General features: G+C 43.3%; 1 protein-coding gene across 1 annotated transcript; it reads left to right on the top strand.

The window, feature by feature from the left end:
* Positions 1 to 484: 484 nt before the first annotated feature.
* On the top strand, positions 485 to 19302 carry MGME1 (mitochondrial genome maintenance exonuclease 1; the record flags this gene model as incomplete). The annotated part of the gene is made up of 4 exons (XM_080716161.1): positions 485 to 989; positions 8444 to 8654; positions 18638 to 18770; positions 19141 to 19302. 4 exons carry the CDS (start codon positions 485 to 487, stop codon positions 19300 to 19302), a joined length of 1011 nt encoding a protein of 336 aa, XP_080572287.1.
* Between the last annotated feature and the right edge of the window lie 8235 nt (positions 19303 to 27537).

Below are 27537 nucleotides of genomic sequence, written 5' to 3'. Positions count from 1 at the left end.
GGGTCTCACTAAGTAGCTGAGGCTGGCTGCAAACCACGATCCTCCTGTCTCCCATCTCCCAGGTACTGGGATTACAAGCGTGTGCCACTATGCCCAGCTTATTGAATATAATTTGAAGGTTGGATGTGGTGGCATATTCTTGTAATCTCAGTACTTGGGAGGCTGAGGCAGGAGGATCGCTCGTTCTCGGGCAGCCTCAGCTACTTAGTGAGGCTTTCCTCAATTTAGTGAGATCCTGATTCAAAATAAAGAATAAAAAATAGGGGTGGGTATGTAGCTCGAAGGTAGAATGTCCCTGGAATCAGTCCCCAGTGCTGTAAAAATTTTTTTTTTCTGTGTACATTATTATTCTGATGCAGTTTTCACTCTGGTGGTTCAAATATATAGTATGTGTGTTATCTAACACTGCTTTTCTCTTTAATAGAAATACAAAAGATTATCAACGTTGCAAAGAGACTAGTGAGAAGGGGGGGGAAATCTAAGGATGAAGGCATTGCACATTATTCGTAAGCAGCTCAGAAGTTCAAAGGGATCTTCTATAGCACCAGCCCCCCTTCTGGATTTCTCTACTTCCTCTTATTCATGTGGCCGGAAGAAAAAAAACCCTTATGAAGAAGTGGACCAAACAAAGTACTCTAGTTTGGTAAGGTCTGTATTATCATTCAGAGGCCTTGCTCAGACCCCAGAATCACTGTTTGAGGAAGATGCTTTACTCTATGGCCCTGTGAGTAAACATAAGCCTCCAAAGCAAGATGAGGCAAGAGTTCCACGAAACTTGTTTCCCATCTTCAATCCAGAGAGAAGTGTAAAACCAAATGCAGGCGACTCTTCAGTGCCCTTGAAAATCTCTTTGCAAAGAAATGCCATACCAAGTGTAACCCGGATCCTTCAGCAGACCATGACGTCAGAACAGATTTTCTATTTGGAGAGGTGGAAACAGCGGATGATTCTGGAGCTGGGAGAAGACGGCTTTGCAGAATATACTTCAAGTAATTCTCTTAATCCTGGTTCTATGTTTTTATTTTATATTTTTATTTTTATCTTTTTTGGTGGTACTGGGGGTTGGAACCCAGGGGCAAACTCTAGGCTATACTCCTAGACCTATTTTATACTTTATTTGGAAACAGATCTCACTAAGTTGCCGAGAGCCTCACTAAATAGCTGAGGCTGGCTTTGAACCTGTGCGATCCTCTTGTCTCAGCCTCTCAAGCACTGGGATTACAAGTGTGCGCCACCAAACCCGGCTGGTTCTGTGTTTTTTAGAATATAGAATACTGGTTTTAAAAGAATGAGCTTTCAGCCGGGCGTGGTAGCACACGCTTGTAATCCCTGCGCTTGGGATGGGGAGACAGGAGGATCACGCAGGTTTGAAGCCAGCAGTGCTGGCTTAAGAGACCCTGTTTCAAAATAAAAATATTTTAAAAATAGGTCTGGGAGTGTAACCCGGAGGTAGAAGGGTTTCCAGGAACCCCAGTACTTTGAAATAATTATCAATAAGTAGAACTTCTGTATTAACTCACTTAATTCTCTGGACAATCCTACAAAGCATATATACTATCACCCCCATTTTACATATAAAACTGAAGCGCAGATCAAGTAATTTGACTAAGTAATTTATAAACGTAATATCAGAACTGCTTGCCTTCCTTGATTATGGAACAAAGTCAGTGGCTTGATAATAGAATTCTAGTTTTTGGTAGACATTCTGTTTCAGTGTCTGCTAACTACCCATTGTTCTATTTATCAGTGTGAACTGACTATACTGAGGATTGAACCTAGGGGCATTCTACCTCAGAACTATACTCCCAGCCCAATTCTTCATTCTTTATTTTGAAACAGAGTCTCACCATGTTGCAGAGGCCTCACTAAGTAGCTGAGGCTGGCAGCAAATTTGCAATCCTCCTGTCTCAGCCTCCCAGGTACTGGGATTACAAGCATGAACCACCACACCCGGCTACATGATCCATTTTATATCTTGGTAAATTCAGTTTTGCAGATGCTCTTGATTAGGAGCTAAGAGTAAATAAATTTTAGCCCTTAACTCTTAACTTTAGACAAGTGGAAATAATTGCTACCTTCCTAAAGCAGATTCTATTCAAAAACAAAAGCACAGGCAAATTAGCTGTTCCCAAAAGGATATAGGTGTCTATTGTTAAAATCAATTTTTATATAGGCATTCCTTAGACCATACATCCCCAAGAGCCATACATGTACCCCTACAGGTACATGAACACTTTAATTTTTAGAAGTAATGTATTTATTTCCGGCCATCTTAGGAAAAAAAGATGGCCTAAGCATGTAATATTGACCATGTTGTTCACTTATGTTTTAAAGAAAAATATTAAGTATATAGGTGGACCTGAATATGACAGAAATGACCAAGAGACCTTAGCCATTTATAACATTACTCAGCATCGCACTGAGGAACACTCTGCCACTGAATTACATCCCAAGCCCCACAGCTCTTGGCATAGAGTAGGGAACTGGTGGCTCCCTGTAAGAAAATTTGTTTGGAATATGAATGAGCCCCATAGCCCAGGTAGACAGAGTTTATTTATTTATTCATTTTATTTATTTATTTGTGGTACTGGGGATTGAACCTAAGGGGATTTTTCTACCTCTAAGCTATACCCCAGTCCTTTTTTTACTTATTTATTATATTTTTGAAACAGGGTCTCAATTGCTAAGGCTGACCCTGACTTGGAATCCTTCATTCTCAGCCTTCCAAGTACTGGGATTACAGATGTATGCCACCACACTCAGAATTTCATAGTCAGCATTTTTGATCTAGAGAAGCATTCTGTGTTTCTCAGTTAATATCAACCTTAAGAAATGAGCAGATTCACTCTTTGAAAATATTGGGACATATCCAGGCGTGGTGGCACACACTTGTAATCCCAGCATTTGGGAGACTGAGACAGGAGTATCACGGTTTGAGGCTAGCCTTAGCTACTTAGTGAGGCCCTTTGCAACTCAGTGAGACCCTGTTTCAAAATAAAGAAAAAAAATAGGGCTGGGGGTGTAGCTTGTAGGTAGAATTCCCCTGGATTCCATCCCTGGTGCAACAAAAAAAAAGGAAAGAAAGAAAGAAAAAAAACTAGGGCTGGGTGTATAGCTAGGAGGTAGAATGCCCCTGGGTTCCATGCCCAGTACTTAAAAAAATTGAGACAGCTGAGTACATGCCTATAATTCCAGTACTTGGGAGGCTGAAACAAGAGGACCTGAGGTTCAAAGCTAGCCTCAGTAACTTAAGGGGGCCCTCACCAAGTTAGTGAGACTCTTGTCTCCAATAAAAATAGAAGCTGGTGTGGTGCTACACACTTGTAATTCCAGTACCTGAGGCTGAGACAGGAGGATCACAGGTTTGTGGCCAGCCTCAGTAACTTAGTGAGGCCATCCACAACTTAGACCCTGTTTCAAAATTTAAAAAAGAAAGAACTGGTATGGTGGTGCATGCTTATAATCCCAGTACTTGGGATGCTGAGATAGAAGGATCATAGGTTCACAGCCAGCCTCAGCACTTGTGAGGCCCTCTACAACTTAGACCCTGTTTCAAAGGTAAAGAATAAAATAGGGCTGGGAGTGTAGCTCAGAGGTAGGATGTCCCTGAGTTGAATCCCAGTACTGCAAAAAAAAAAATGAATGAATAAATAAATATAAAAATTTTTTAAAAACAGGGCTGGAGTTCTAGCTCAGAAATAAAATGCCAGCTAGGCATGGTGGCACAAGCTTGTAATCCCAACATTTGGGAGACTATGAGGAGGATCATGGTTCGCGAACAGCCTCAGCTACTTAGTGAGGCCCTCTGCAATTTAGACCCTGTTTCAAAATAATAAAAAATGAGGCTGGGGGTGGAGCTCAGAGGTAGAATGCCCTTGGGTCCCATCCCTTGTACTGCAAAAAAAGAAAAGAAAAAAATAGAATACCCTTTGGTTCAATCCCCAGCACCACAACAAATAAATAATAAAATAGAGCTGGGGTATAGCTCAGGAGGAGACTGCTCCTGATAAAATAAAAAGGGCTGGGGGTATGGCTGGGAGGTCATATGCCTCTGAGTTCAACTTCCATTACCAAAGAAATAGAGTCAATCACATACATGTTAGTGTCAGGGCAAGAAAGACCAAGATAAAAGGAAAAAAATAGAAAGGAGAAAGAGAGTGTATTAGAACTTACTAAATTGATAGATGAATCTTGAGTGTGCAGTTTAAAAAATACTGGATTGATTCCCACCCCCCCCCCCCAATATTTCCAAAGTCCAAAGCACAGAAATAACCCCGGAGCTGACATTCTTCAAATATTTGAGCACTTTCCCAAGCATCAGTTTACTTATAGGAGATTGGTGAGAATGAAAAGGTCTGACTATTCTGATTTAAGTGTTGATCATGGTGGAAAGGACTAGGGTTTATGTTTTAACTTTGTTTTGGTTTTAGCATTGCTGGGGATCTAACACATGGTCTTAAACTTGCTTGGCAAGCACTCCCTTACTGAGCTACACCTCAGCCAACACTGACTTTTTGTTGTTGTTTGTGTTACTGGGTATAGAACTCCAGAGCATTCTACCGCTGAGCTATAACTCCACCCTTATTTTTTTTTTTCTTTCTGTTTATTGGTTTTTGAAACGGAGTAGTGGTTTTTTTGTTTGTTTTGTGTTTTGGGGTGGTACTGGAGGTGGAACCCAGAGGCTTTCTATCTCCGAGCTATACTCCCAGACCCATTTTTTTATATATATATTTTATTTGGAAACAGGGTCTCACTAAGTTGCTGAGAGCCTCACTAAGTAGCTGAGGCTGGCTTCAAACCTACGCGATCCTCCTGTCTCAGCCTCCCAAGTGCTGGGATTACAAGTGTGCACCACCATGCCCGGCTTAAATTTTGTTTTAATAAATTGAATCATGTATAATGTTCTGAGCCTTAGAGTCTAAGTGATCCTGAAATCTAGATTTTCCTGTTCATGGTCACATTGTGTGAAGAATTTAACCAAGGATTAGGTCTGCATAGACAAATTTTTTCTTTGTATGACACTATGTAAACCAATTTTTTCTTTTTCTTTTTTTTTTTTTTTTTTTTTTTTTGGTGGTAGTTGGGGTGGAACCCAGGGGCTTTTCTACCTCAGGGCTATACTCCCAGACCTATTTTATACTTTATTTGGAAATAGGGTCTCACTAAGTTGCTGATAGCCTCACTAAATAGCTGAGGCTGGCTTTGAACCTGTGCGGATCCTCCTGTCTCAGCCTCCCAAACGCTGGGATTACAAACCTGTGCCACCACGCTTGACTTCAACTTTTTTCTACTTTTTAAAAATTTTTTTGCAGGTCTAGGGATGGAACCCAGGGGCATTCTACCTCCAAGCTACACCCCCTGCCCTATTTTTTTATTCTTTATTTTGAAACAGGGTCTCACTAAGTTGCAGAGGGCCTCACTAAGTAGCTGAGGCTGTCTGCGAACCACGAGCACCACCACGCCCAGCTCTACTTTTTCTTTTTTTTTTCTTTTTTTTTTTTTTTTTTTTTGGTGGTACTGGGGTTCCTGGAAGCCCTTCTATCTCTGGGCTACACTCCCAGACCTATTTTATATTTTTGAAACAGGGTCTATTAAGCCAGCACGGCTGGCTTCGAACATGCTCGATCCTCCTGTCTCTGCCTCCCAAGCGCAGGGATTACAAGCGTGCGCCACCACGCCCAGCCAGCTCTACTTTTTTTAAAAAAGAGTTTTTTCACAGTGCTAGAGATCAAACCAGGGGTTTCACATAAGCTAGGCAAGCATTCTCCCGAGTATACTCCCAGACCTCTTCCTATTTAGACATATTTATCTTCTTTTTTTTTTTTTTTTGGTGGTACTGGGGTTCCTGGAAGCCCTTCTACCTCCGGGCTACACTCCCAGACCTATTTTTTACATTTTCATTTTGGAAACAGGGTCTCCTAAACCAGCGCGCGCAGCTGGCTTCGAACCTGCGCGATCCTCCTGTCTCTGCCTCCCAAGTGCGGGGATTACAAGCGTGCGCCACCACGCCCGGCCATATTTATCTTCTGATTTATTACGCTAGTCTGTACATGAATACCACATTTCTTTTCATTATTGTTATTGTTATTATTATTATTATTTGCAATACTGGGAATGGAACCCATGGGCATTCTACCTCTAAGCTACAACTTCCAGACCTATATTTTATTCCACAAGCCAGGGGTGGTGGTGCATGTTTGTAATACCAGCATTTGGGAGGCTGAGACTAGAGGATTACAGTTCAAGGACAGCCTCAGCTACTTAGGGAGGCCCTCTGTAACTCAATGAGACCCTGTTTCAAAATAAAGAATAAAGCCGGGCATGGTGGCACACGTTTGTAATCCCAGCATTTGGGAGGCTGAGACCAGAGGATCGGGTTTGCAGACAGTCTTAGCTACTTAGTGAGGCCCTTTGTAACTCAGTGAGACCCGGTTCCAAAATAAAGAATGAAAACTAGGGCAGTGGGTGTAGCTCAGAGGTTGAATGCCCTTGGGTTCCATCCCCAGACCCGAAAAAATAAAATAAATAAATAAAATAAAGAATAAGTGGAGTATGGTGGCGCACACTTGTAATCCCTGCACATGGGAGGCTGAGACAGGAGGATCGCACATGTTCGAAACCAGCCTCAGCTACTTAGTGAGGCTCTCAGCAACTTAGACCCTGTTTCCAAATATAAAATAGGTCTGGGAGTATAGCCCGGAGGAAGAAAGCCTCTGGGTTCCACCCCAGTACCACAAATAAATAAATAATAAAAAATAGGGCTGGGGTGTAGCTCAGCTCAGAGGTACAATACCCCAGGATTCCATCTCCAGTTCTGCAAAAAAGAAAAGAAAAAAAGTTGACATATATATATATATATATATATATATATATATATATATATATATATATATATATATATTTTAAACAAGATCTCACTGAGTTACAGAGGGGCCTCCCTAAGTAGCTGGGGCTGTCCGTGAACCCCGATCCTGTCTCAGCCTCCCAGATGCTGGGATTTCAAGCATGCACCACCACACCCGGCTTCATGATGTCGTTTAATATTACCTCTGTGGAATGAGGTGGTTTCTGTTCTATTGCTATAGGCCTGTCTCTAACCATGTTATTTCCTACTCTTTCTGTGTGTATCTAAATGGTGGTTTCTGAGCTTTACCTTTACCACTGTCTTTTCTGTGTAGTAAATAGGAAAGAACAAACTCTGGTGCCAAGATGCTGGTCCAACTTTTTACTTTTGGCAAATTAATAGTACTACCTAGGCTGGCAGGGCCTCATTAAAATGGGGCTAATAGCCGGGCATGGTGGCACACACTTGGAATTCCAGCATTTGGGAGGCTGAGACCAGAGGATCATGGTTCGCAGACAGCCTCAGCTACTTAGGCCCTCTGCAACTTAGTGAGACCCTGTTTCAAAATAAGAAATAGGGTGGTGGGTATAGCTTGGAGGTCAAATGCTCCTGGGTTCCATCCCCAGACCCGCATTCTTTTTCTCTGTTCATTACCAACAATCAGTTACATATATTATACTTTAAAGTGCATAAGGAAGGAAATTCAGGATATAACAGCTGTCTCAGGCTGTTTCAGAACTAAAAAATAATTGCAAGAAAAGAATCATATTTTCTCTTTCCCCTCTTCAACCCCACAATATCCAACTGTTTTTAATTTGTATGTCTTTTTTTTAATTTCCTTGTCACTCATCCTGTTTTTGTTTTTGTTTTGTATGTGTGTGGTACTGGAGATTGAACCCAGGGACATACCCTCAGCCCTATTTTTTATTCTTTATTTTGAAACAAGGTCTCACTAAGTTGAGAGGGTCTCACTAAGTAGCTGAGGCTGTCCGTGAACCGCGATCCTCCAGTCTCAGCCTCCTGAATGCCGGGATTACAAGCATGCGCCACCACGCCTGGCCCTATTCTTTTATTCTTTATTTTGAAACAGGGTCTCACTGAGTTGCCAAGGGCCTCACTAAATAGCTAAAGCTGTCAGCGAACTGCGATCCTCTGGCCTCCGGAATGACAGGATTACCAGCATGCGCCACCACACCCTGCTTCCCATTGATTTTTGAAAGTACATTCTTGGGTTTTATAAGGAGCTGAAACTTTCATATCTTAGAGATTGCCACTTGAGTTCTGTGGAATTTTTAGTTTTATTATTCAGATTTTTTTTTTTTGGGGGGGGGTCTGGGGATGTAACCCAGAGGCATTTGACCTCTGAGCCATACCCCCTGCCCACTTTTTATTCCTTATTTTGAAACAGGGACTCATTGAATTGCAGAGGGCCTAACTAAGTAGCTGGGGCTGTCTGCGAACCGCGATCCTCCAGTCTCGGCCTCCCAAATGCTGGGATTACAAGCGTGTGCCACCACGCCCAGCTTCAGAATTCTTTAAAGCATTTGGTTTTTAGTAATAACTTTGTGTTTGTTGTCTTTTTCCTTGATTTTCTTTCAGACATATTTTTACAAGGAAAGCAGTTCCATGAAGCCTTGGAAAGCATACTTTCAGGGAACATAAAACAGAAAGACAAAAATCTTGAATGTGGCTACATTGAAAGCATCCATCATATTCTGAAAGATGTCAGTGGAGTGCGAGCTCTTGAAAGTGCTGTTCAACATGAGACCTTAAAATATGTAGGTCTGCTGGACTGTGTGGCGGAGTATCGGTAAGTACAAAACTGTTCCCATCACACTGCGGTGGTGACTTAATGTCAGGTGGGATAGATGATGCCTGTCAAGAGGTGCTTTTTTTAAGCCAGGTGTGGTGGCACAAGCTTGTAATCCCAGCATTCAGGAAGTGGAGACCGGAGGACCACAGTTCGTAGACAGCCTCTGCTACTTAACACCTTCGCAACTCAGGACTGTTTCAAAAATAAAAAGACTAAAAAATAGGGCTGGGGCTATACGTCAGAGGTACCACAAAAATAAGTGCTTTTTTTTTTTTTTTCTATTTAACCCCTGGTTGTGGTGTGCCTGTGTACTATGGCCTCTGCCTCTTCAAGGTTAATCCTATGTTAAAGAATTAGGTGTAGGGCAAGAAGTAAGGACAGATACAATAAGGAAAGCTATGTAATCCTTATAAGCAAGTATTCCAAAATCAAACTGATGGAGAAAAGGTCTACTTTTCAGAATCCCTAGCATGGCCTGTCTTCCAGCCTGGACCTCTTCTTCTTTCCCCTAGCAAGATATCAGTCATAAAATCAAAACATCCATAAGAATAAAAAATTTGATTCTTGCATTTTCCTTTCTGTTTTCCTCTCATGTCAGCTTTTTCTTTTTCTTTGTTTTGTTTTGTTTTGTATTTTCCTGTTTTCCTAAAGATAGTACCATAATCTGTTATCCCTGAAAATCAGCTCCTCTTCCTGGCTTCCAGGCAGTGGTTAACATAATAGGAAATGTAACCTTGCTAAAGCTTCCTGCAGTTTTAAATTGTTGCTGTTAACTGTTTTTCTCAGTTATTCCAAATTCTAAGGGTAGCTATAATCAGCAAGTACCCTCTCCAAACAAAGTATGTAAGCAATAATAACAGCAGGATGTGGGGGGAAAATGTGTGTGTAACCCCTGGAGCTCCAGTCAAAATTTAACTTAAAATTTTTTTTTGGCCAGGCGTGGTAATGCACGCTTCTAATCCCAACACTTGGGAGGCTGAGACAGGAGGATCGCACAGGTTCGAAGCCAGCCTTAGCTACTTAGTGAGGCTCTCAGCAACTTAATGAGACCCTGTTTCCAAATAAAGTATAAAATAGATCTGGGAGTATAACCTGGAGTTAGAAAGCCTCTGGGTTCCACCCCCAGTACCACAAAAAAATTTTTTTTTTTTTTAAATCTGGGCATGGTGGCAAATGCTTGTAATCCCCAGTACTTCAGAGGCTAAGACAGGAGAATGGATGTTTTGCTGCCAATTTCGGCTACTTAATGAGGCCCTTTACAACTTAATGAGCCCCTGTTTCAATATACAGAATAAGCCAGGTGTGGTGGTGCATGCTTGTAATCCCAGAATTGGGGAGGCTGAGACCTGAGGATCACTTGTTTGGCCAGCCTCAGCACTGGGGTTTGAACCCAGGGGCATTCTACCTCTGAGCTACACCCCCCCAGCCCAACTGTATTTTTATTTTGAAACAGAGTCTTACTAGGTTGATGAGAGTCTCACTACTTGCTGAGGCTGTCCTTAAACCTGCACTCCTCCTGTCTCAGCCTCCTAAGTACTGGGATTACAAGTGTGCACCACCACACCTGGCTTTCTTTTATTTTCTTTCTTTCTTTCTTTTTTCTTTTTTCCATCCATTCTTCCTTTTTTTTTTTCCTTGTGGTGCTAGTGATTGAACCCAGGGGCTTTACCTCCAAGTTACACCCCCAGCCCAATTTTATTCTTTTATTTTGAAATAGGGTCTCACTAAGTTGTGGAGGGCCTCACTAAGAAGCCACGGGCCCGGATCCTCCTGTCTCAGCCTCAGAAGTACTGGGATTACAGAAGTGCACCGTCATCACACTCAGCTCCTGGCTCCTCACCCCTTCACCCCCCGTAGCACTGGGGATGGAGCCCAGGGACATTCTACCTCTGAGCTACACCTCCAGCCCTATTTTTTATTCTTTATTTTGGAACAGGGTCTTACTGATTTGCAGAGGGCCTCACTAAGTAGCTGAGGCTGTCCGAGAACCCTGATCCTCTTGTCTCAGCCTCCCAAATGCTGGGATTATAAGCGTGGCCACCATGCCCAGCCTTGGCTTTCTTTTAAAGATTAAATGTTTTGTTTTTGTTTTTGTTTTTGTTTTCTTGGTACTGGGGATGGATCCCAGGGATATTCTACCTCAGGGCTACACCCCCCAGCCCTTTTTTTTTTTTTTTTTTTGAAACAGGGTCTCACTGAGTTGCAAAGAGCCTCACCAAGTAGCTGAGGCTATCCGCGAACCCGTGATCCTCCTGTCTCAGCCTCCCAAATGCTGGGATTACAAGCGTGCGCCACCATGCCTGGCTAAGATTAAATGTTTTAAAGATTAAATGGAACGCCAGGCTAAGATGGAAAGATCACAGTTTGCCAGCAGCCTCAGATAGTATTCAGTGAGTCACTGGGCAACTTAGTAAGACCCTGTTTCAAAGTAAAGAATAAAAAATAGGGCTGAGGTGTAGCTCGGAGATAGAATGTTCCTGAGTTTTGAATAGAGGTTTATTTAGCACACAGTTCTAGAGGGCAGGAAGTCCAAGGTCAGGGGCTACACCTGTGGCAGCCTTTTTCCTGGTGAGAACTCTGCAGTCCCAAGATGAGACAGTGTTGGACATCTTGTGGTGAGGTAAGACAACCAGAGACCTGGCTTTTATAGGAAAGTCATTCCCTTGATTACTCATTCATCTGCTAATCCATGAATGGATTAATCCCTTCCTCAGAGCAGAGCCCCCACGACCTAATTACATTCTAAAGTGGAATTTAGAATATAAATTGAACTCACCACCAAACACCATTAATATGATTTTGAGGATTAAGTTTCAGATACATGAGTTTAGGGGAAATTTCATACCATAGCATACAGTGTTGGGAAAACTTCTGTAGACATGCATAGGTTCTCTTACTGGAGGTTGGGAGGTGATGTATGCAGCTGGGGTCAGTTCAGTGGGCCTGGACATATGTACTTCTCAAATTTCCCAGGTACTTGTCACTATCGCCCAGAATATAAGCCATTGCTCTCTGGTACAGAGGGAAATTGCCAGGTGAGGTGGTGCATGTTTGTAATCCTAGTACTTAGGACGCTGAGACAGGAGGATTGCAGGTTTGTGGTCAGCCTCAGAAACTCAGCAAGGCCCTCTGCAACTTAGTGAGATGCTGTTTTAAAATAAATTAGGGCTGAGGGTGTAACTCGAGGTAGAACACTCCTGTGTTCAATCCCCAGTACCACACACACCAAAAAAGGGGATGAACTGGGTGTGGTGGCGCACACTTATAATCCCAGTACTTGGGAAGGCTGAGACAGGAGGATAGCACAAGTTCGAAGCCAGTCTCAGCTACTTAGGCTCTCAGTAACTTAGTGAGACCCTGTTTCCAAACAAAAAAATATAAAATAGGTCTGGGAATATATCCCAGAGGTAGAAAGCCCCTGGGTTCCATCCCCAGTACCACACAAGGGGGGATTGAGGATTGTTGGGTCAAGGGTAACAAACATGAGTGAGATTATTGTAAATATCTTTGACAACAGAGTAATTTTGGTAACATGTTTTCAGTCTGCACTTCATGTGAGACTGAGCATCCTTTTATCTGTTTAAGAACTATTTGTATCAGGCGTGGTGCTGCATACCTTTAATCCCAGTACCTGGGAGGCTGAGATTGGGGGATTGCTTTTTTTCCCCTAATACTATTCTTCTGCAGTACTAGGATTCAACTCAGAGGTACTATCCCCTATACCCTTGAGCTACATCCCCAGGTCCCCTCCCCCTGGCCTTTTTTATTTATTTATTTTTTGTACTGGGGATTGAACCCCGGGGCATTCTACCTCTGTACTACATCCCTAGTCCTTTTTATTTTTATTTGGAAACAAGGTCTCACTAAGTTGCTGAGTCTAGCCTCAAACCTGTGATCCTCCTATCTCAGCCTCCCAACTACTGAGTTTGCAGATGTGAGCCACTATGCTGGCCCTTTTTATTTTTTATGTTGAGACAAAGTCTTAAGTTGCCTGAGTTGACCTTGAAGTTAAATTCTCCTGCCTCAGCCTCTGAAGTAGCTGTGATTATAGGCATGCACCACTATTATTATTTTTATTTATTTGTTTGTTGATTTTGTGGGTCTGGGGATGGAACCCAGAGGCATTCTACCTCTGAGCTACACCCCCAGCCCTATTTTTTATTCTTATTTTTATTTTTATTTATTTATTTTTTAAGTTGCAAAGGGCCTCCTTATTTATTTTTTTATTTTTATTTTTTATTGGTGCACTGTATTCATACATCATAGTGAATACAAAAAAACTTTTGTAGACATACATGCACACATCGCCCAGTCAGCCCCCACCCCATCCCCACCCCATTCCCTCCCCATCCCTCCTTCCCATGCTTGGCTTAGTGGTTGACATCTAGTATTATAGCAATTTATCCAAAATTAACAATGATAATCTCACATAACAGTTTCATTTGTCTGATACCAAGCTTTTGATAACTTAAAGATAACATTTCAATATTTCTTTTTGCTTTCTTACCAGAGAATATTTTTTTCTTTTTTTTTTTTTTTTAGGTGAACTATCATATATTTATATATTTATTTTTCAGAAAAAAATCTATCCTGATATGAAATATGGACTCTAGATAACCAAAACGATCTCCAAAAAGAACAAAGCTAGAAGATATGTATTTTCTGATTTCAAACCATATAAAGCTACAATAATTGAAACAGTGTAGTACTGTTCTAAAGGCAGATATATAAACCATTGGAGTTAAATAAAAGCCTAGAGATAAATTCTTCCATATATTGTCAAGTTATTTTTGACAAGGTTTCCACGAACATTTGGTGGAAGAAATAATTATCTTTTAACTAAATATTGTTGAAAATAATAATTACATGAAAAAGAATAAAATTGGACCCTTACCTAATCCCATATACACATATTAACTCAAAATAGATAAAAGACCTAAATATAAATCTTAAGACTATAAACTTATAGAAGAAAATCTGGGTCATAAAACCTCACAACATTGAAATTGGCAGTGATTTCTTGGATATGATTTCAATGGCACAGAAAACAGAAGGGTATACAAACTCCCTAAAAAATAAAAAAATATTGTATATCCAAAGACAATGTAAACAGAGTTAAAAGTTACTGATAGAATGGGATAAAATATTTCCAAATGCTATATCTGAAAGTATATTAATATTCCAACTAGAAATTTTAAAAATTAACAACAATAAAAGCAAACAATACAATTTAGAGATAGGTAAAAGACTAACATAAATAATGAATCTCCACAGATAACTAATCTTAGTTGTCTGTTGGATGGAAAATCTTATTTCTCTGATTCTGGTGTGTGTTACCTATTTCTTCTTTGTAGTTAATCTCTTTGAGTATTTTCTCTAGCGCTGGTTTTGAAGACATAAATTCCTTCAGTTTCTGTTTGTCATGGAAGCTTCTTATTTCTCCATCTAATTTGATAGAAAGTTTTGCTGGGTAGGAAATTTTTGGCTGGAAGTTGTTTTCTTTCAGAGTTTGGAATATGTTACTCCAAGCCCTTCTGGCTCTCATGACTTGGTTTGGGAAGTCTGGAGTGATTCTAATTGGTTTGCCTCTGAATGTCACTTGGCTCTTTGTTTTTGTTGCCTTTAAGATTCTCTGCTTGGCTTCCATATTGGTCATTTTGACAATTATGTGGTGTGGGGATCCTCTTCTCCGATCCTGTCTAAAGGGGGTTCTATAAGTTTCCTGGACCTGTGTATCGCCCTCTTGCTCTATGTTTGGAAAATTTTCTGCTATTACTTCCTTGAAGAGATTGTTGATCCCTTTGGTTTCACCTTCTTTTCCCTCTTCTATTCCAATTATTCTTAGGTTAGCTCTCTTAAAATGGACCCATATTTCTTCAATGTCAGATTCCTGCTGTCGGATATTTTTTTCTAGATTAGAAACTATGCGTTCATTTTTGGATTGCTCATCTTTTAAGAGCGAGATTCTATTCTCCACGTGGTCTAATTGGTTGTTTGTGCTTTGAATTGAGGCCTTTACTTCATTAATCGCATCCTTTATCTCTTTTTGGCTCTCTCTGAATTCTTTTCAAAACACCTCTATTATTTCTACGGTTATTTTCCTGATTTGATCTTCTAGAAATCTCTGAATTTCTGTTTTATCGGGTTCTGATGTTGTGGGGTTGTGGGCATTCATTGCTCCATTGTTATTCCTCTTTCCCATGATTTTGGAAGTTTGTGCCTTCTCTGGGTTCTTCCCTTGGGTGACTATGACTTCACTTAAGGTGCTCTGGATCTCGAGTCTGTGGTATCTCGGTCCCCACTACTCCTTTACTGGGTTGTATGGCAGAGTCTCAGACCCAGGGAGTTGATAGAGGCTGCTTTAGACTATGGGGGGAGCCAGGTTGGGCATTCTCCTATGGTGTGGTATCTCTGCCACCGCCACTCCCCCACTGGGTCAAGTCTCTGGGAGTGCAGTACTGGGATTTCTCCTCTGGGGCCCGCAATTTGACTCACTGTTGTTGAGTACGCAGATGGAGCTGTAGTGGACTCGGTGAGTTCGCTGCTGCTGCCGCCGGTGACAATATGGCGCCGCTGTCATGCCCTCGGCCGTGAGGCTGGCGTATTTCTTCTCTGGTTTTGAGCTCCGCTCTGAGTCCCTCGGCTTGCTGTCTGCCGCTTCTCTCTGGAGCCTGGTGGGTTGTTGAGTGCGTTGGTCTGTAGCCGTAGCCGTCTGGTGAATTCGCCGCTGCCGCTGGCAGTAAGGCACTGCTGCCGCGTCCTCAGGTGTGAGGCCGGCATATCTCCTCTGTGGCTCTCTATTTTTTTGATGGTATTGGGGGTAGGACCCAGAGGCTTTCTACCTCTGGGCTGTACTCCCAGACCTATTTTATATTTTATTTGGAAACAGGGTCTCACTAAGTTACTGAGATCCTCATTAAGTAGCTGAGGCTGGCTTCGAACCTGTGCGATCCTCCTGTCTCAGCCTCCCAAGCGCGGGGATTACAAGCGTGCGCCACCACGCCCGGCTCCTATTTTTTATTATTTATTTTGAAACAGGGTCTCACTGAGTTGCAGAGGGCCTCACTAAGTACCTGAGGCTGGCCGCGAACCGCGATCCTCCAGTCTCAGCTTCCCAAATGCTGGGATTACAAGCATGCACCACCACACTCAGCTTGTTTATTGAAGTTTTAGTTTGGTTTTCTCTGCATTTTTGTGTGTGATCCTGGAGATTGAATCAAAGGCCTTCTACCGCTGAGCTGCACCCCCAGCCCTTTTGCTATGTGTCTTTTTGTTTTGAACCATGTCTCCCGAGGCTGTTGAGGTCTCACTATGTTGGTTGCTAAGGCCGTCCTTAAACCTGTGATCCTTCCGTCTCAGCTTCCTAAATACTGGGATTTCAACCATGTGCCACCATGCCCCGCTCTTTGCCTACTTTTGAATAGCATTACTTGATTTTTTTGTAATTGAGTTGAATTCCTTATATATTTTGGATATTAGCCCTGCATTAGATATATGGTATGCAGATATTTTCTGTTCTCTGGTTGGTTTGTTCACTCTATTGTTTCATGTGCTATGTAGAAGCTTTAATTTCATATATCCCACTTGTTGATCTTTGGTTTTGTTACTTGTGTTTTGGGGCATCTGTCCAAGAAATCATTGTCTAAGCCAATTCCTTCTCATGTTCTGTTGTTTTTGTTTTGTTTTTTGGTTTTTTTTTTGTTTTGGTACTGGGGGTAGAACCTAGGGGTCTTCTACCTCCAGGCTGTACCCCCAGACCTATTTTTATATTTTATTTGGAAACAGGGTCTCACTAAGCTACTGAGTCTGGCTTTGAATCTGTGATCCTCCTGTCTCAGCCTCCCAAGGCCAGGGATTATAAGCATGTGCCACCATGCCCAGCTAACAAGAGAATTTTTAAGGCACCATATGTGTAATCCTTTATGATGGAGACTCTGCTATTGATATATTGTTAGGTATTTGAAGCAAAATCAACCATGATAATGACAGGTACCATTTTAGTTCTCCTGTCAACTTTTAAAGGAAAGGAGTCCAAAGCCAGGCACAGTGGCACACTCCTGTAATCCCAGTACTTGGAAGGCTGTGACAGGAGAATCACGGGTTCAAGGACAGCCTAAACAAGTAGTGAGATTCTTGTCATTCTAGCAAGACCCTATTTCAAAATAAAAATAAAATAGGGCTGGGGTGTAGCTCAGAAGTAGAATGGCTCTGGATTCAATCCCCAGTACCACCAACAAAACAAAAGGAGTTGGGTTTGGTGGGGTGGTGTAATTCCAGTACTTGGGAGAATTGCGGGTTCTTGGCCAGCCTCAGCAACTTAGTGAAACCCTGGTTCAAAATAAAGGAAAAAAAATAGGGCTGGGAGTATAGCCAGGAGGTAGAATGTCTCTAGGTTAAATACCTAGTACCACAAAAGAAAAAAGAAAAGGAAAGGAGTTTCCAAGGAATTATTAGGAAGTTTAACTGCAGAAAATTTGTTTCCCAGTTTCTTCCATATAGCACACATCTGAGGTTCTTACTGGTATACTGCAGGAGGATTTTCTATCATACCCCAGGGGTTTACCACCCACCTGACTCAGTGGAGCAGAGGAATGAGAGTATCAAACTGTCCTTTCATTTTCTTTTATGCTTGCTTGCTTTCTCTCTTTCATACTGAGGATTGAACCCAGGGGCATTTTGCCTCTAAGCTATTTTTCAAGCCCTTCCAACTTTTTTTCTTTATTCCTTTTTTTTTTGTGTGTGTGTGTATGGTACTAAGGATTGAACCCAAGGGCATTCTACTTCCAACCTACAACCCAGCCTTAATTTTATTTTTATTTTGAAACAGGGTTGAATTTCTTATTTTTGAAGCTAGGTTGATGAGAATGTTACTACTTGCTGAGACTTTCCTCGAACCTACAATCTTCCTGTCTCAGCCTCCTAAATACTGGGATTACAAGCATGCACTACCACACCTGACTGCCCTTTTTATTTTTTTATTTTGAAACAGGGTTTCAGTAAGTTGCTGAGACTGGCCTTTAACCTGTGATCCTCCTGTCTTAGTCTCCCAGGTACTGGGTTTATAAGTATGTGCCACTATGTCTGGCCTTTCTCTCTCTCTCTCCTTTTTTTTTTTTTTTTTGTATTTGATTTGCCGTACTAGAGATTGAACTCAGGGCCTTATTCGTGCTAGGAAAGCACTCTACCACTGAGCTATATACCCCTGGCCCCATTACACCTTTCTTTTTGTTTTTTGGCGTTTTTGTTTGTTTGTTTGTTTGTTTGTTTGTTTGTTTGTTTTGGGGGGCTTTTTTGGTACCGAAGATTTAAACCAACAGGCATTCTACCTTCAAACTTCTCCCCTAGCCCAATTTTATTTTTTTACTTGGAAACAGGGTCTTACTAGGTTTCTGAGAGCCTGGCTACATTGCTAAGGCTGGGTTTGACCTGCTATAGTCCTATCTCAGTCTCCCAGCTATTAGGATTGCAAGCATGAGCCACCACACCCAACCTCCCATTTTACCTTACCTTTTCTTTCTTTCTCTCTCTCCCTCTCTTTCTTTCTTTCTTTCTTTCTTTCTTTCTTTCTTTCTTTCTTTCTTTCTTTCTTTCTTTTTTTCTTACAGTACTAGGGATGGAACCCAGGGGCATTCTACCCCCGAGTTATACCCCCAGCCCTTCTAAAAAAGAATAAAAAATTATTTATTTTGAAGTGCAGTCTCAGAGTTGCAGAGGGCCTCAGGAAGTAGCTGAGGCTGGCCATGAACCTGGATCCTCCTGTCTCGGCCTCCCGAATGCTGGGATTACAAGCGTGCACCACCACGCCTGGCTCCCATTATACCTTTTAATTGTAAAATGTGAAGCCCAGTTCAGAAGGTGGCAAATAGAAGCATGGGCTTTTGGGTGACCAATAATAAGCATATATAAGAGGAGAGCTAACCAAATAAGGCTTTTCAGTTTCAGCTGTTGCCTACAGAGACTTTCTTTGGTTTCTCTTTAAGGGGCAAGCTGTGTGTGATTGACTGGAAGACATCAGAGAAACCAAAGCCTTTTATCCACAGTACCTACGACAACCCACTACAAGTTGTGGCATATGTGGGTGCCGTAAACCATGATGCCAACTATGACTTCCAGGTAAGGGTTCTGAGCCTCTCCCTGATTACTGAACGCTTTGCCCAATACTTATTTGCAGCTGCTTCCTCTTAAGGTTTTTATTAGACTTTTATCTCACTGCTGATTCTGTCCCTTGTCCTGCTCTCTCGTTTGAAAAGCACTTTTGTTTCCCACACTCTTGGGCATTTTTTAATAGTTTCCTTAATGATCACAGCCCATTCTTTGATGTCTTATCTGTCATCTCTTTGTTCTCGTGTGTCTTGGTGCAGTCTTTGATCAGCCTACTTTAGGAACTGCGCTAGTAGATGTTACTGTTGATTGCTTAAGGCTGGAGGGAGAAAGAAATGAACCTGATGTGGGAATTATGGAACTACCCTGTGCTTCTTTGTAGGTTCAGTGTGGCTTAATTGTGGTGGCCTACAAGGACGGATCCCCTGCCCACCCTCACTTCATGGATGCAGAGCTCTGTTCCCAGTACTGGGCCAAGTGGCTTCTTCGATTAGAAGAGTACTCAGAAAAGGAAAAGAACCAGAGTATTCAGAAACCGGATTAGAGGGCAGGACACCATTTGAGAACATCAAACACTTTCTCATTGTGTTGAAAGACCGCTGTTTACTGTGTTCTAAAAGCAGAGGTACCACCACATCAGAGAGCTACATTAACACAACCAGAAGTATTAATTTGTTGAAAGTGTATTTCTACTGAAAAGCCAGAAAACTCTAGATTTAAGGAGCTGGATATGGTAGTGCATGCTTGTAATCCCAACTTGGGAAATTGAGACAAAGAATGCAGGTTCAAGGCAGCCTCAGCAACTTAGCAAGACCCTGTTTCACATAAAATAAAAATGAAAGAGCTGGGCATGGTGGTGCACACTTGTAATCCCAGGACTAAGATTACAAGTGCTGAGACAGGAGGGTCACAAGTTCCCAGCCAGCCTTAGCTGCTTAGGCCCTCTGCAATTTAGTGAGACCCTGTTTCAAAAAAAAAAGAATAAAAAATAGGACTGGGGGTGTAGCTCTGAGGGAGGGTGCCTCTGGGTTCCACCCCCAGTAAACCTCTCCCCTCTCGCCACAAACACACACAAGCTGGGCATGGTGGCGCATGCTTATAGTCCTAGAACCTGGAAGGCTGAGACAGGAGGATCACAGGTTCATAGCCAGCCTCAGCTCCTTAGTGAGGCCTTCCGCAACTTAGTGAGACCTGGTTTCAGCTCAGAAGTAGAATGCCTCTTGGTTCACTCCTTAGTACCATACACAACAAAAAGAACAAATATAAAAAAATAAAAGCCAGACGTGGTGGCGCACGCTTGTAATCCCAGCGCGTGGGAGGCCGAGACAGGAGGATCGCACAGGTTCGAAGCCAGCCTCAGCTACTTAGGCTCTCAGCAACTTAGTGAGACCCTGTTTCCAAATAAAATATAAAATAGGTCTGAGAGTATAGCCTGGAGGTAGAAAGTATAGCCTGGAGGTAGAAAGTCTCTGGGTTCCACCCCCAGCAACTCTAAAATAAATAAAGAACTGGACATCAGAACATGAAATGCCAACTGTGTTACCTCTGACTGTTACTTACCTGAAAAGAGGGCAAGCAGGATTGACCGTCACAGTGCCCACTCGACTCGCCTGAAGACCTTTCTGTGTCCCTGGTAGAACGCCCAGTCTTGGCCCAGTCTTTGATCTGAGATCGCAAGGCAGTGAGGCTTGGTGTGCCGAGCATTCGGGGTATGTTGTACAGGGAAGATACACGTCAGCCCATCACCACTGCCAACAGCTTCCTAAATCCTTTTTATACATTGGAATTCTGTATAAATCTTAATTGGGGAGGGAAAGGCTTATGTTTAAACTAAATGTGCACATGTGTGATGATTTCCCTGGAGTGGCCATTATGTCAGGAGAGGTGGGACACGTGCACCAGGGCAGGGCAGCGCCTTTGGTGGACCATACAACCCCAGACGGAGCCACTGGTGTAGAAATTGTCACTGTGAGCGTTTTAGTAGACAGAATGTGTACACAGAAAAAATTGATCATTCATGGAGTCTTTTTAGCTATGGAAAACACTAAGAAAATTTTTTTCTGTTTGCTAGGTAATAAAATTATTAGTTCTTGGAAGTTTCTGGCTTAATATAGGCTGCTATAATCACTTTTTTTTTCCTTTCATTGGTCATTAGAAATAAAGACAAGATATAAATAATAAAGTTTTTGGTTTTATTTAAATCTGTGCTTATAACTTCAAGTGGGGTATGGTGGCACATGCCTGTAACCTCAGCCACTTGGGAGGCGGAGACAGTAGGATTGTATGTAAAGTAGGGCTGGAGCTATAGCTTGGAGGTAGAATGCCTCTGGGTTGAACCCCTCAGTACCACAGAAATAAGGATAATTTCATAAACTTGGAAATTGTTTTGACTTTTAACATTTTTTAGCTTATCTTTCACAGTCCCACCCAGAGCCCTGCACATGCTAGGCATGCCCTGTACTGAACTGTGTGTCAAGTCCCTGGGCTTTGTTTTTTTTGTTTTTTTTTTTGTTTTTTTTTTTTGGTGGTGGTACTGGGGTTCCTGGAAGCCCTTCTACCTCCGGGCTACACTCCCAGACCTATTTTTACATTTTTTTTATTTGGAAACAGGGTCTCCTAAGCCAGCACCCGCGGCTGGCTTCGAACCTGCGCGATCCTCCTGTCTCCGCCTCCCAAGCGCGGGGATTACAAACGTGCGCCACCACGCCTGGCTGTTTTTATTTTTTTTTTTAATTTATTTTTGTTGGTGCATTGTAATCATACATCACATTGGAATATAAGACTTGAGAGGATATACAAGCACACATCATCCAATTAGCCCTCATCCAGCCCCCATCCCATTCCCTCCCCCTCCCTCCATCCCATGCTTGTTTGGTGATTAACTTTGATACATATGTTTATGTACCTCCTTTTTAAAGAGGTTCCATCCTCCCCTATTCCATACCCTCTGATTGGTCACCTTAATTGCTTCACGATAGGGCCCTTTCTATAGCTCGACCACTTCCTGTTGCCCCTTTCCTCCTAGTTATTGCTGATTAGGGGAAGCATCTGGTTTTAATTTTCTGTGATATTTCTCTGTGCATGCCGTGTTGCAAATACCGATCCCACTCTTGACGGCCCCAGTAGTGGCCTGGCTACCCGGTGGACTGATTCTGGTCTCGCTGGCCTAACCCCTCAGCTGGAGGCCTCAATAGCGGCCTTGCCTCACGGAAGACTCTGATGCTGGCCGCTGGCCCCGGCACCGGCCTAACCCCTCAGCAGGCTCTGATCCCAGCCTCAGAGGCCCCACACCGGCCTTGCCTCATGGCTGGCTCTGATCCCAGCCTTGCTGTGTCCATTGCCGGACTCACCCCTCGGCAGGCTCTAATCCGAGCACCCTCTTCGCCCAACCATTTGTCCCACGTTCTCAAGGGTGTGTGGTGGTAGCATTCTGCCTCTGGGGTCATTATTTCAAAGGTTCCAGGTGTAATGCATCAGATCTCTGCCTCCCCTGAATAGGCCACTGCCATTGCCACTGCCTCCACCATTTCAAATCTTTCCCAAGCTCTTTTCCCACTCTGAATGTTGTCCAGTGTTCCTAAGCATGCGTGACAGTAGCATTCGACCTTTGGTGTAATTTCTCAAAAAAAAAAAAATAAGGTTGGTAGGCTCCAATTTCTGCTTCTCCTGAATACAAGTCTCTACCACCAACGCGGAGACTGCCTTTCTCCTCGGTCTCCACTAAAGTCCCTCTCCCACGCGCTGGGATTACAAGCGTGCGCCACCACGTCTGGCTTTTATTTTTTTATATTTGTTCTTTTTGTTGTGTATGGTACTAAGGAGTGAACCAAGAGGCATTCTACTTCTGAGCTGAAACCAGGTCTCACTAAGTTGCGGAAGGCCTCACTAAGGAGCTAAGGCTGGCTATGAACCTGTGATCCTCCTGTTTCAGCCTTCCAGGTTCTAGGACTATAAGCATGCGCCACCATGCCCAGCTTGTGTGTGTTTGTGGCGGGAGGGGGGGGTTTACTGGGGGTGGAACTCAGAGGCACCCTCCCTCAGAGCTACACCCCCAGTCCTATTTTTTATTCTTTTTTTTTGAAACAGGGTCTCACTAAATTGCAGAGGGCCTAAGCAGCTAAGGCTGGCTGGGAACTTGTGACCCTCCTGTCTCAGCACTTGTAATCTTAGTCCTGGGATTACAAGTGTGCACCACCATGCTCAGCTCTTTAGTTTGAAACAGGGTCTCACCAAGTTGTAAAGAGCCTCACTAAATAGCTGAGGCTGACTATGAAACTTCGTATCTCAGCATCCCAAGTACTGGGCTTATAAACATCTGCTACCACACCCAGCTTAATGAGTCTGGCTTTGTTCCTGTGGTCCTCCTGGGGTCCATCTCCCAAATACTGGGATTATAAACCTGCACCACCACAACTGGCTTCCATCTCTTAAAAAAAAAAAAAAAAAAAAAAAAAAAAGCCGGGACTGCTGAGCGTGGTAGCGCAGGCTTGTAATTCCAGAATTTGGGAGGCTGTAACGGGAGGATCGATCGTGGTTCACAAATAGCCTCAGCTATTTAGTGAGGCCCTGTTTCAGAAAGAAGCAGGGGGTGTAGCTCGGAGGTCGAATGCCCCTGGGTTCCATCCCCAGACCCACAAAAAAAAAAAAAAAAAAAAAGGCAGGCCTAGTGGTGCACACTTGTAACCCAGTACTTGGGAGGCTGACATAGGAGGACTGCAGGTTCAAGGACAGCCTCAATTTAGCAAGGCTTTCTGCAATTGAGTGAGGCCCTGTTTCAAAATAAAAAATAAAATAGAGCTGGAGGTGTATCTCAAAAGGTAGGATCTCCCTAGGTTTAATCTCCAGTGCCACAAAAGAAGAAAAAAAAACAAGTTTATCACTACTAAGACATAAGAAGAAAAAGCCAAATTTACATATCCAAATGAGTCGCAATTTTTCAAGAACTGATATGTAATTGTATATTAATAATTTTTGGATACCACCTTTTCTTTTAAGTGATAAAAGCATATTTAAATCCATTGAGGTGCAACAGAGTTCACAATAAGGTGAGATTTTCTAGGTAGGGAAAATCAAACTTTTTTTTTTTTTTTGGCAGTGCTAGAGATGGAACCCAGGGCATTCTACCTCTGAGCTGTACCCCCTGCCCTATTTTTTATTCTTTATTTTGAAACAGGGTCTCACTAAGTAGCTGAGGCTGTCTGCAAACCGCGATCCTCCTGTCTCAGCCTCCCAAATGCTGGGATTACAAGTGTGTGCCACCACACCCGGCTTCAGCCTCGGCAATTTAGTGAGACCATTTCAAAAAAAAAAAAAAAAAAATAATAATAATAATAATAATAATAATAATAATAAGGAAGCTGAGCGTGGTGGGACACGTTTGTCATCCCAGTACTTGGGAGGCTGAGCCAGGAGGATCAAAGTTAGCAGTCAGCTACTTAGTGAGGTCCTTTGCAACATGGGGGTGGGAGGTTAAAGAAAACAAAGGGACTGGGAGTGTAGGCCAGAGGTAGAATTCCCCTATGTTCAGTCCCTAAAAAGAAAGTGAGGGAGGGAATCAGTTGAACATTACAGATGAAACGTCCTTGTGTTTGTTTCCTAATCACATTTCCCTCTTTCCCGGGACAACCAACATCATAGACTTGGCATGTGCCTTCCCAACATGTCCTTTACTAACTTTGTTTTATGTACTGGTTTTCATGATTCAGATAGCTTTGCTTTCCATATTTCTAGTTTTTCCTTTGTCAACATTTTTTCTACAGTGCTGGACACTGAACCCAAGCATACAAGGCAAACACTCTAACCCTGAGCCACATCCCCAGCCCTCAACATTTGTTTTTGAGATCTGTCTAGGCTGACCACTTCTAGCTCCACAAGCATTCTACATTTCTATCCTTATTATCACTATTATCATTAATAACATCATTATTATTGCTGTTGTTATTATTAAACAGGATCTTGCTAGATTGCTAGATTGCTAAGAGTCTGTTTCCCTTAGTTGTTGAAGCTGGTTTTGAACCTGTGATCTTTCTGTCTCAGCATCCGAAGTACTGCAATTGAGATGTGTGCCATTACACTTGGCTCCTTGATTTTTTTTTTTTTTTTTTTTTGGTGGTACTGGGGGTGGAACCCAGAGGCTTTCTACTTCCGGGCTATACTCCCAGACCCATTTTTATATTTTATTTGGAAACAGGGTCTCACTAAGTTGCTGAGAGCCTCACTAAGTAGCTGAGGCTGGCTTCGAACCTGTGCGATCCTCCTGTCTCAGCCTCCCAAGCGCGGGGATTACAAGCCTGCGACATCACGCCCGGCTCCTTGATTTTTTTTTTAATGTTTTTGTTTTGTTTTTGTTTTTGTTTTTTTGCCGTACAGGAGCTGGAACCTGCCAGGAACATTGTACCTCCGAGCTACACCCCCAGCCCTATTTTTTAGTCTTTTTATTTTTGAAACAGGGTCTCACTGGTTGCGAAGGGCCCTGCTAAGTAGCTGAAGCTGGCCGTGAACCGCGGTCCTCCTGTCTTCACCTCCCGAATGCTGGGATTACAAACAGCGCCACCACACCTGACTCTAACAGGAGTTTGGGGATTACTTCCCCTCACACTCCAGCCTGAGAGGGTGAAACTGTCTAATTTGGAACCTGCAAGAGATTTGCTTTAAAACAGGATCGCCATCTAGTGACTAGAAGAGTGTGCTGCCGCGAGAAGGCAGAGGCCAAACATGGACGGACCCATCTGGAGCTCAGGGTAATGTGGGCACTTTGGTCACTCCGAGGTCTGGTTTGGATAAGATCAACTACACAAGAGTTTTCCATCATCTAATTACCGGTTTTAGGCAGCTTATACTTCTCTCTTTTTCTTTTTTTCTTTTCTTTCTTTCTTTCTTGTGTGTGTGTGTGTGTGTGTGTGTGTGTGTGTGTCCACGTGGTACTGGGGTTCCTGGAAGCCCTTCTACCTCCGGGCTACGCTCCCAGACCTATTTTTTTTATACTTTTTTAAAATTTGGAAACAGGGTCTCTTAAGCCAGCGAGGCTGGCTTTGAACCTGCACGATCCTCCTGTCTCCCCCTCCCAAGCGCGGGGATTACAAGCGTTCACCACCAGGCCTGGCTCTCTTTTTTCTACTATGACAGCATGGAGCCTTTTCTTGAAAGTCCAAGACAGAGGAAGACCCGTCTGCAGAGCCCAACGAGGCCCTCACAGCTGAGCACCTGAGCCACTGCTCAGAGAGGAGGAGCAAGGTGAACAGGGAGCAGGCGCCTCAGCAAACTGCAGCTCCCGAAGAACACCATCTCCAGTGAGAAAGAAGCGCTCGGCAGCACTGGTCACAAGTGGCCTGCGCTCGGAGTCCAAGTTAGCGTCTTCCCAGTTGGCTTGGACTGTCTGCCTCGAGGACTTCTGGAACCAGTCCAAAAAGATTTAAGAGAGCTTAAGATGCTAGACATTAATCATCAAAAACAGATACAAAGCGGGCGTGGTGGCGCATGCTTGTAATCCCAGCATTTGGGAGGCTGAGACCAGAGGATCACGGTTCATAGACAGCCTCAGCTACTTAGCAAGACCCTGTTTCAAAAGAAAAAAAAAGAGAAAAAATAGGGCAGAGGGTGTATGTAGCTCAGAAGTCGAATGCCTACCCCCAGACCCAAAAAAAGAATCAATTTTTTTTTTCGGGTCTGAGAATGGAACCCAGGGGCATTCAACCTCCAACCTACACCCCCTGCTCTATTTTTTTATTCTTTATTTTGAAACCGGGTCTCACTGAGTTGCAGAGGGCCTCACTAAGTAGCTGTGGCCGTCCACGAACCACGATCCGCCGGTCTCAGCCTCCCGAATGCTGGGATTACAAGAGTGCGCCACCACGCCAGGGTAAAAAATAGATTATTTTAAAAGATCTGTACAAGCATGATGTGGGAGTGCATCCATGTAATTGGGAAGCTGAGCAGGAGGATCACAGGTTCACAGCCAGCATCAGCTATCCAGTGAGACCCTGTTTCAATTTTTTTTTTGGGGGGGGGGGTTGGGGATAGAACCCAGGGGCATTTAACCTCCCCAAGATCCCAAGATCTGCAAAAATAAATAAATAAATAAAAAGAATAAAAAATCGGGCTAGGGGTATAGCTCAGAGGTAGAATGCCCCTCCAGTACTTAAAAAAAAAAAAGTAGAGTTTGTTCTTCACCCCTTTAAATCTTGCCTTGGCTAAGTCACTTGCTTTGGCGGTTGGGGTGTCAGTAAACACAGCCCACGCCAAGTCTTCCGAAGTGCTTTGGGCCCAGCCTTGTTCCCTTGCTGCTGCTGGGAATCTCTGCCATTGGTGCATGAAGGAGCCCAGGCTAGGTCCTGGATGTGAGTCACAGGGCCCAGGCGTCTCCATGCCAAGCCTGACACGGGAGAGGCCACCCTGGACCACCGCGCTCCAGGTGAGCTGCCACAGACGAAGTGCCCAGCTTGACATCGGAAGCATGAGAAACACATTTCAAACCACCAACGTTCGGGATGTCAGCTAGCAAATGCTAGCTGACAAGAGAGTGAGAGGAGCTGGGACTGAACCAGCCGGTCCCTCCTCTTGTCTTTCTCATCATACCAAATCGCAGCCAACTGCTCAAGCCCCAAACCTAAAAGGTGCCTCTCCTGTGTCCACCTTCCTTGCTGTGCTTACCCGCGCCACCAGGGGGCGCGCTCGAGGTCCTTCAGCGCTGGCCGTCGTCTTCCCTGCCTTCCTCCCCTCTGTCAAGCTATCTCACCTCTCATCTGGAGATGGCAAAGTTTTCCTGTAAAAGTCCGGCTTG

The sequence above is a fragment of the Muscardinus avellanarius genome, assembly GCF_963383645.1.
Source record: "Muscardinus avellanarius genome assembly, chromosome: 19".
Classification (NCBI taxonomy): domain Eukaryota; kingdom Metazoa; phylum Chordata; class Mammalia; order Rodentia; family Gliridae; genus Muscardinus; species Muscardinus avellanarius.
This window is presented reverse-complemented; position numbering and strand designations above follow the sequence as displayed.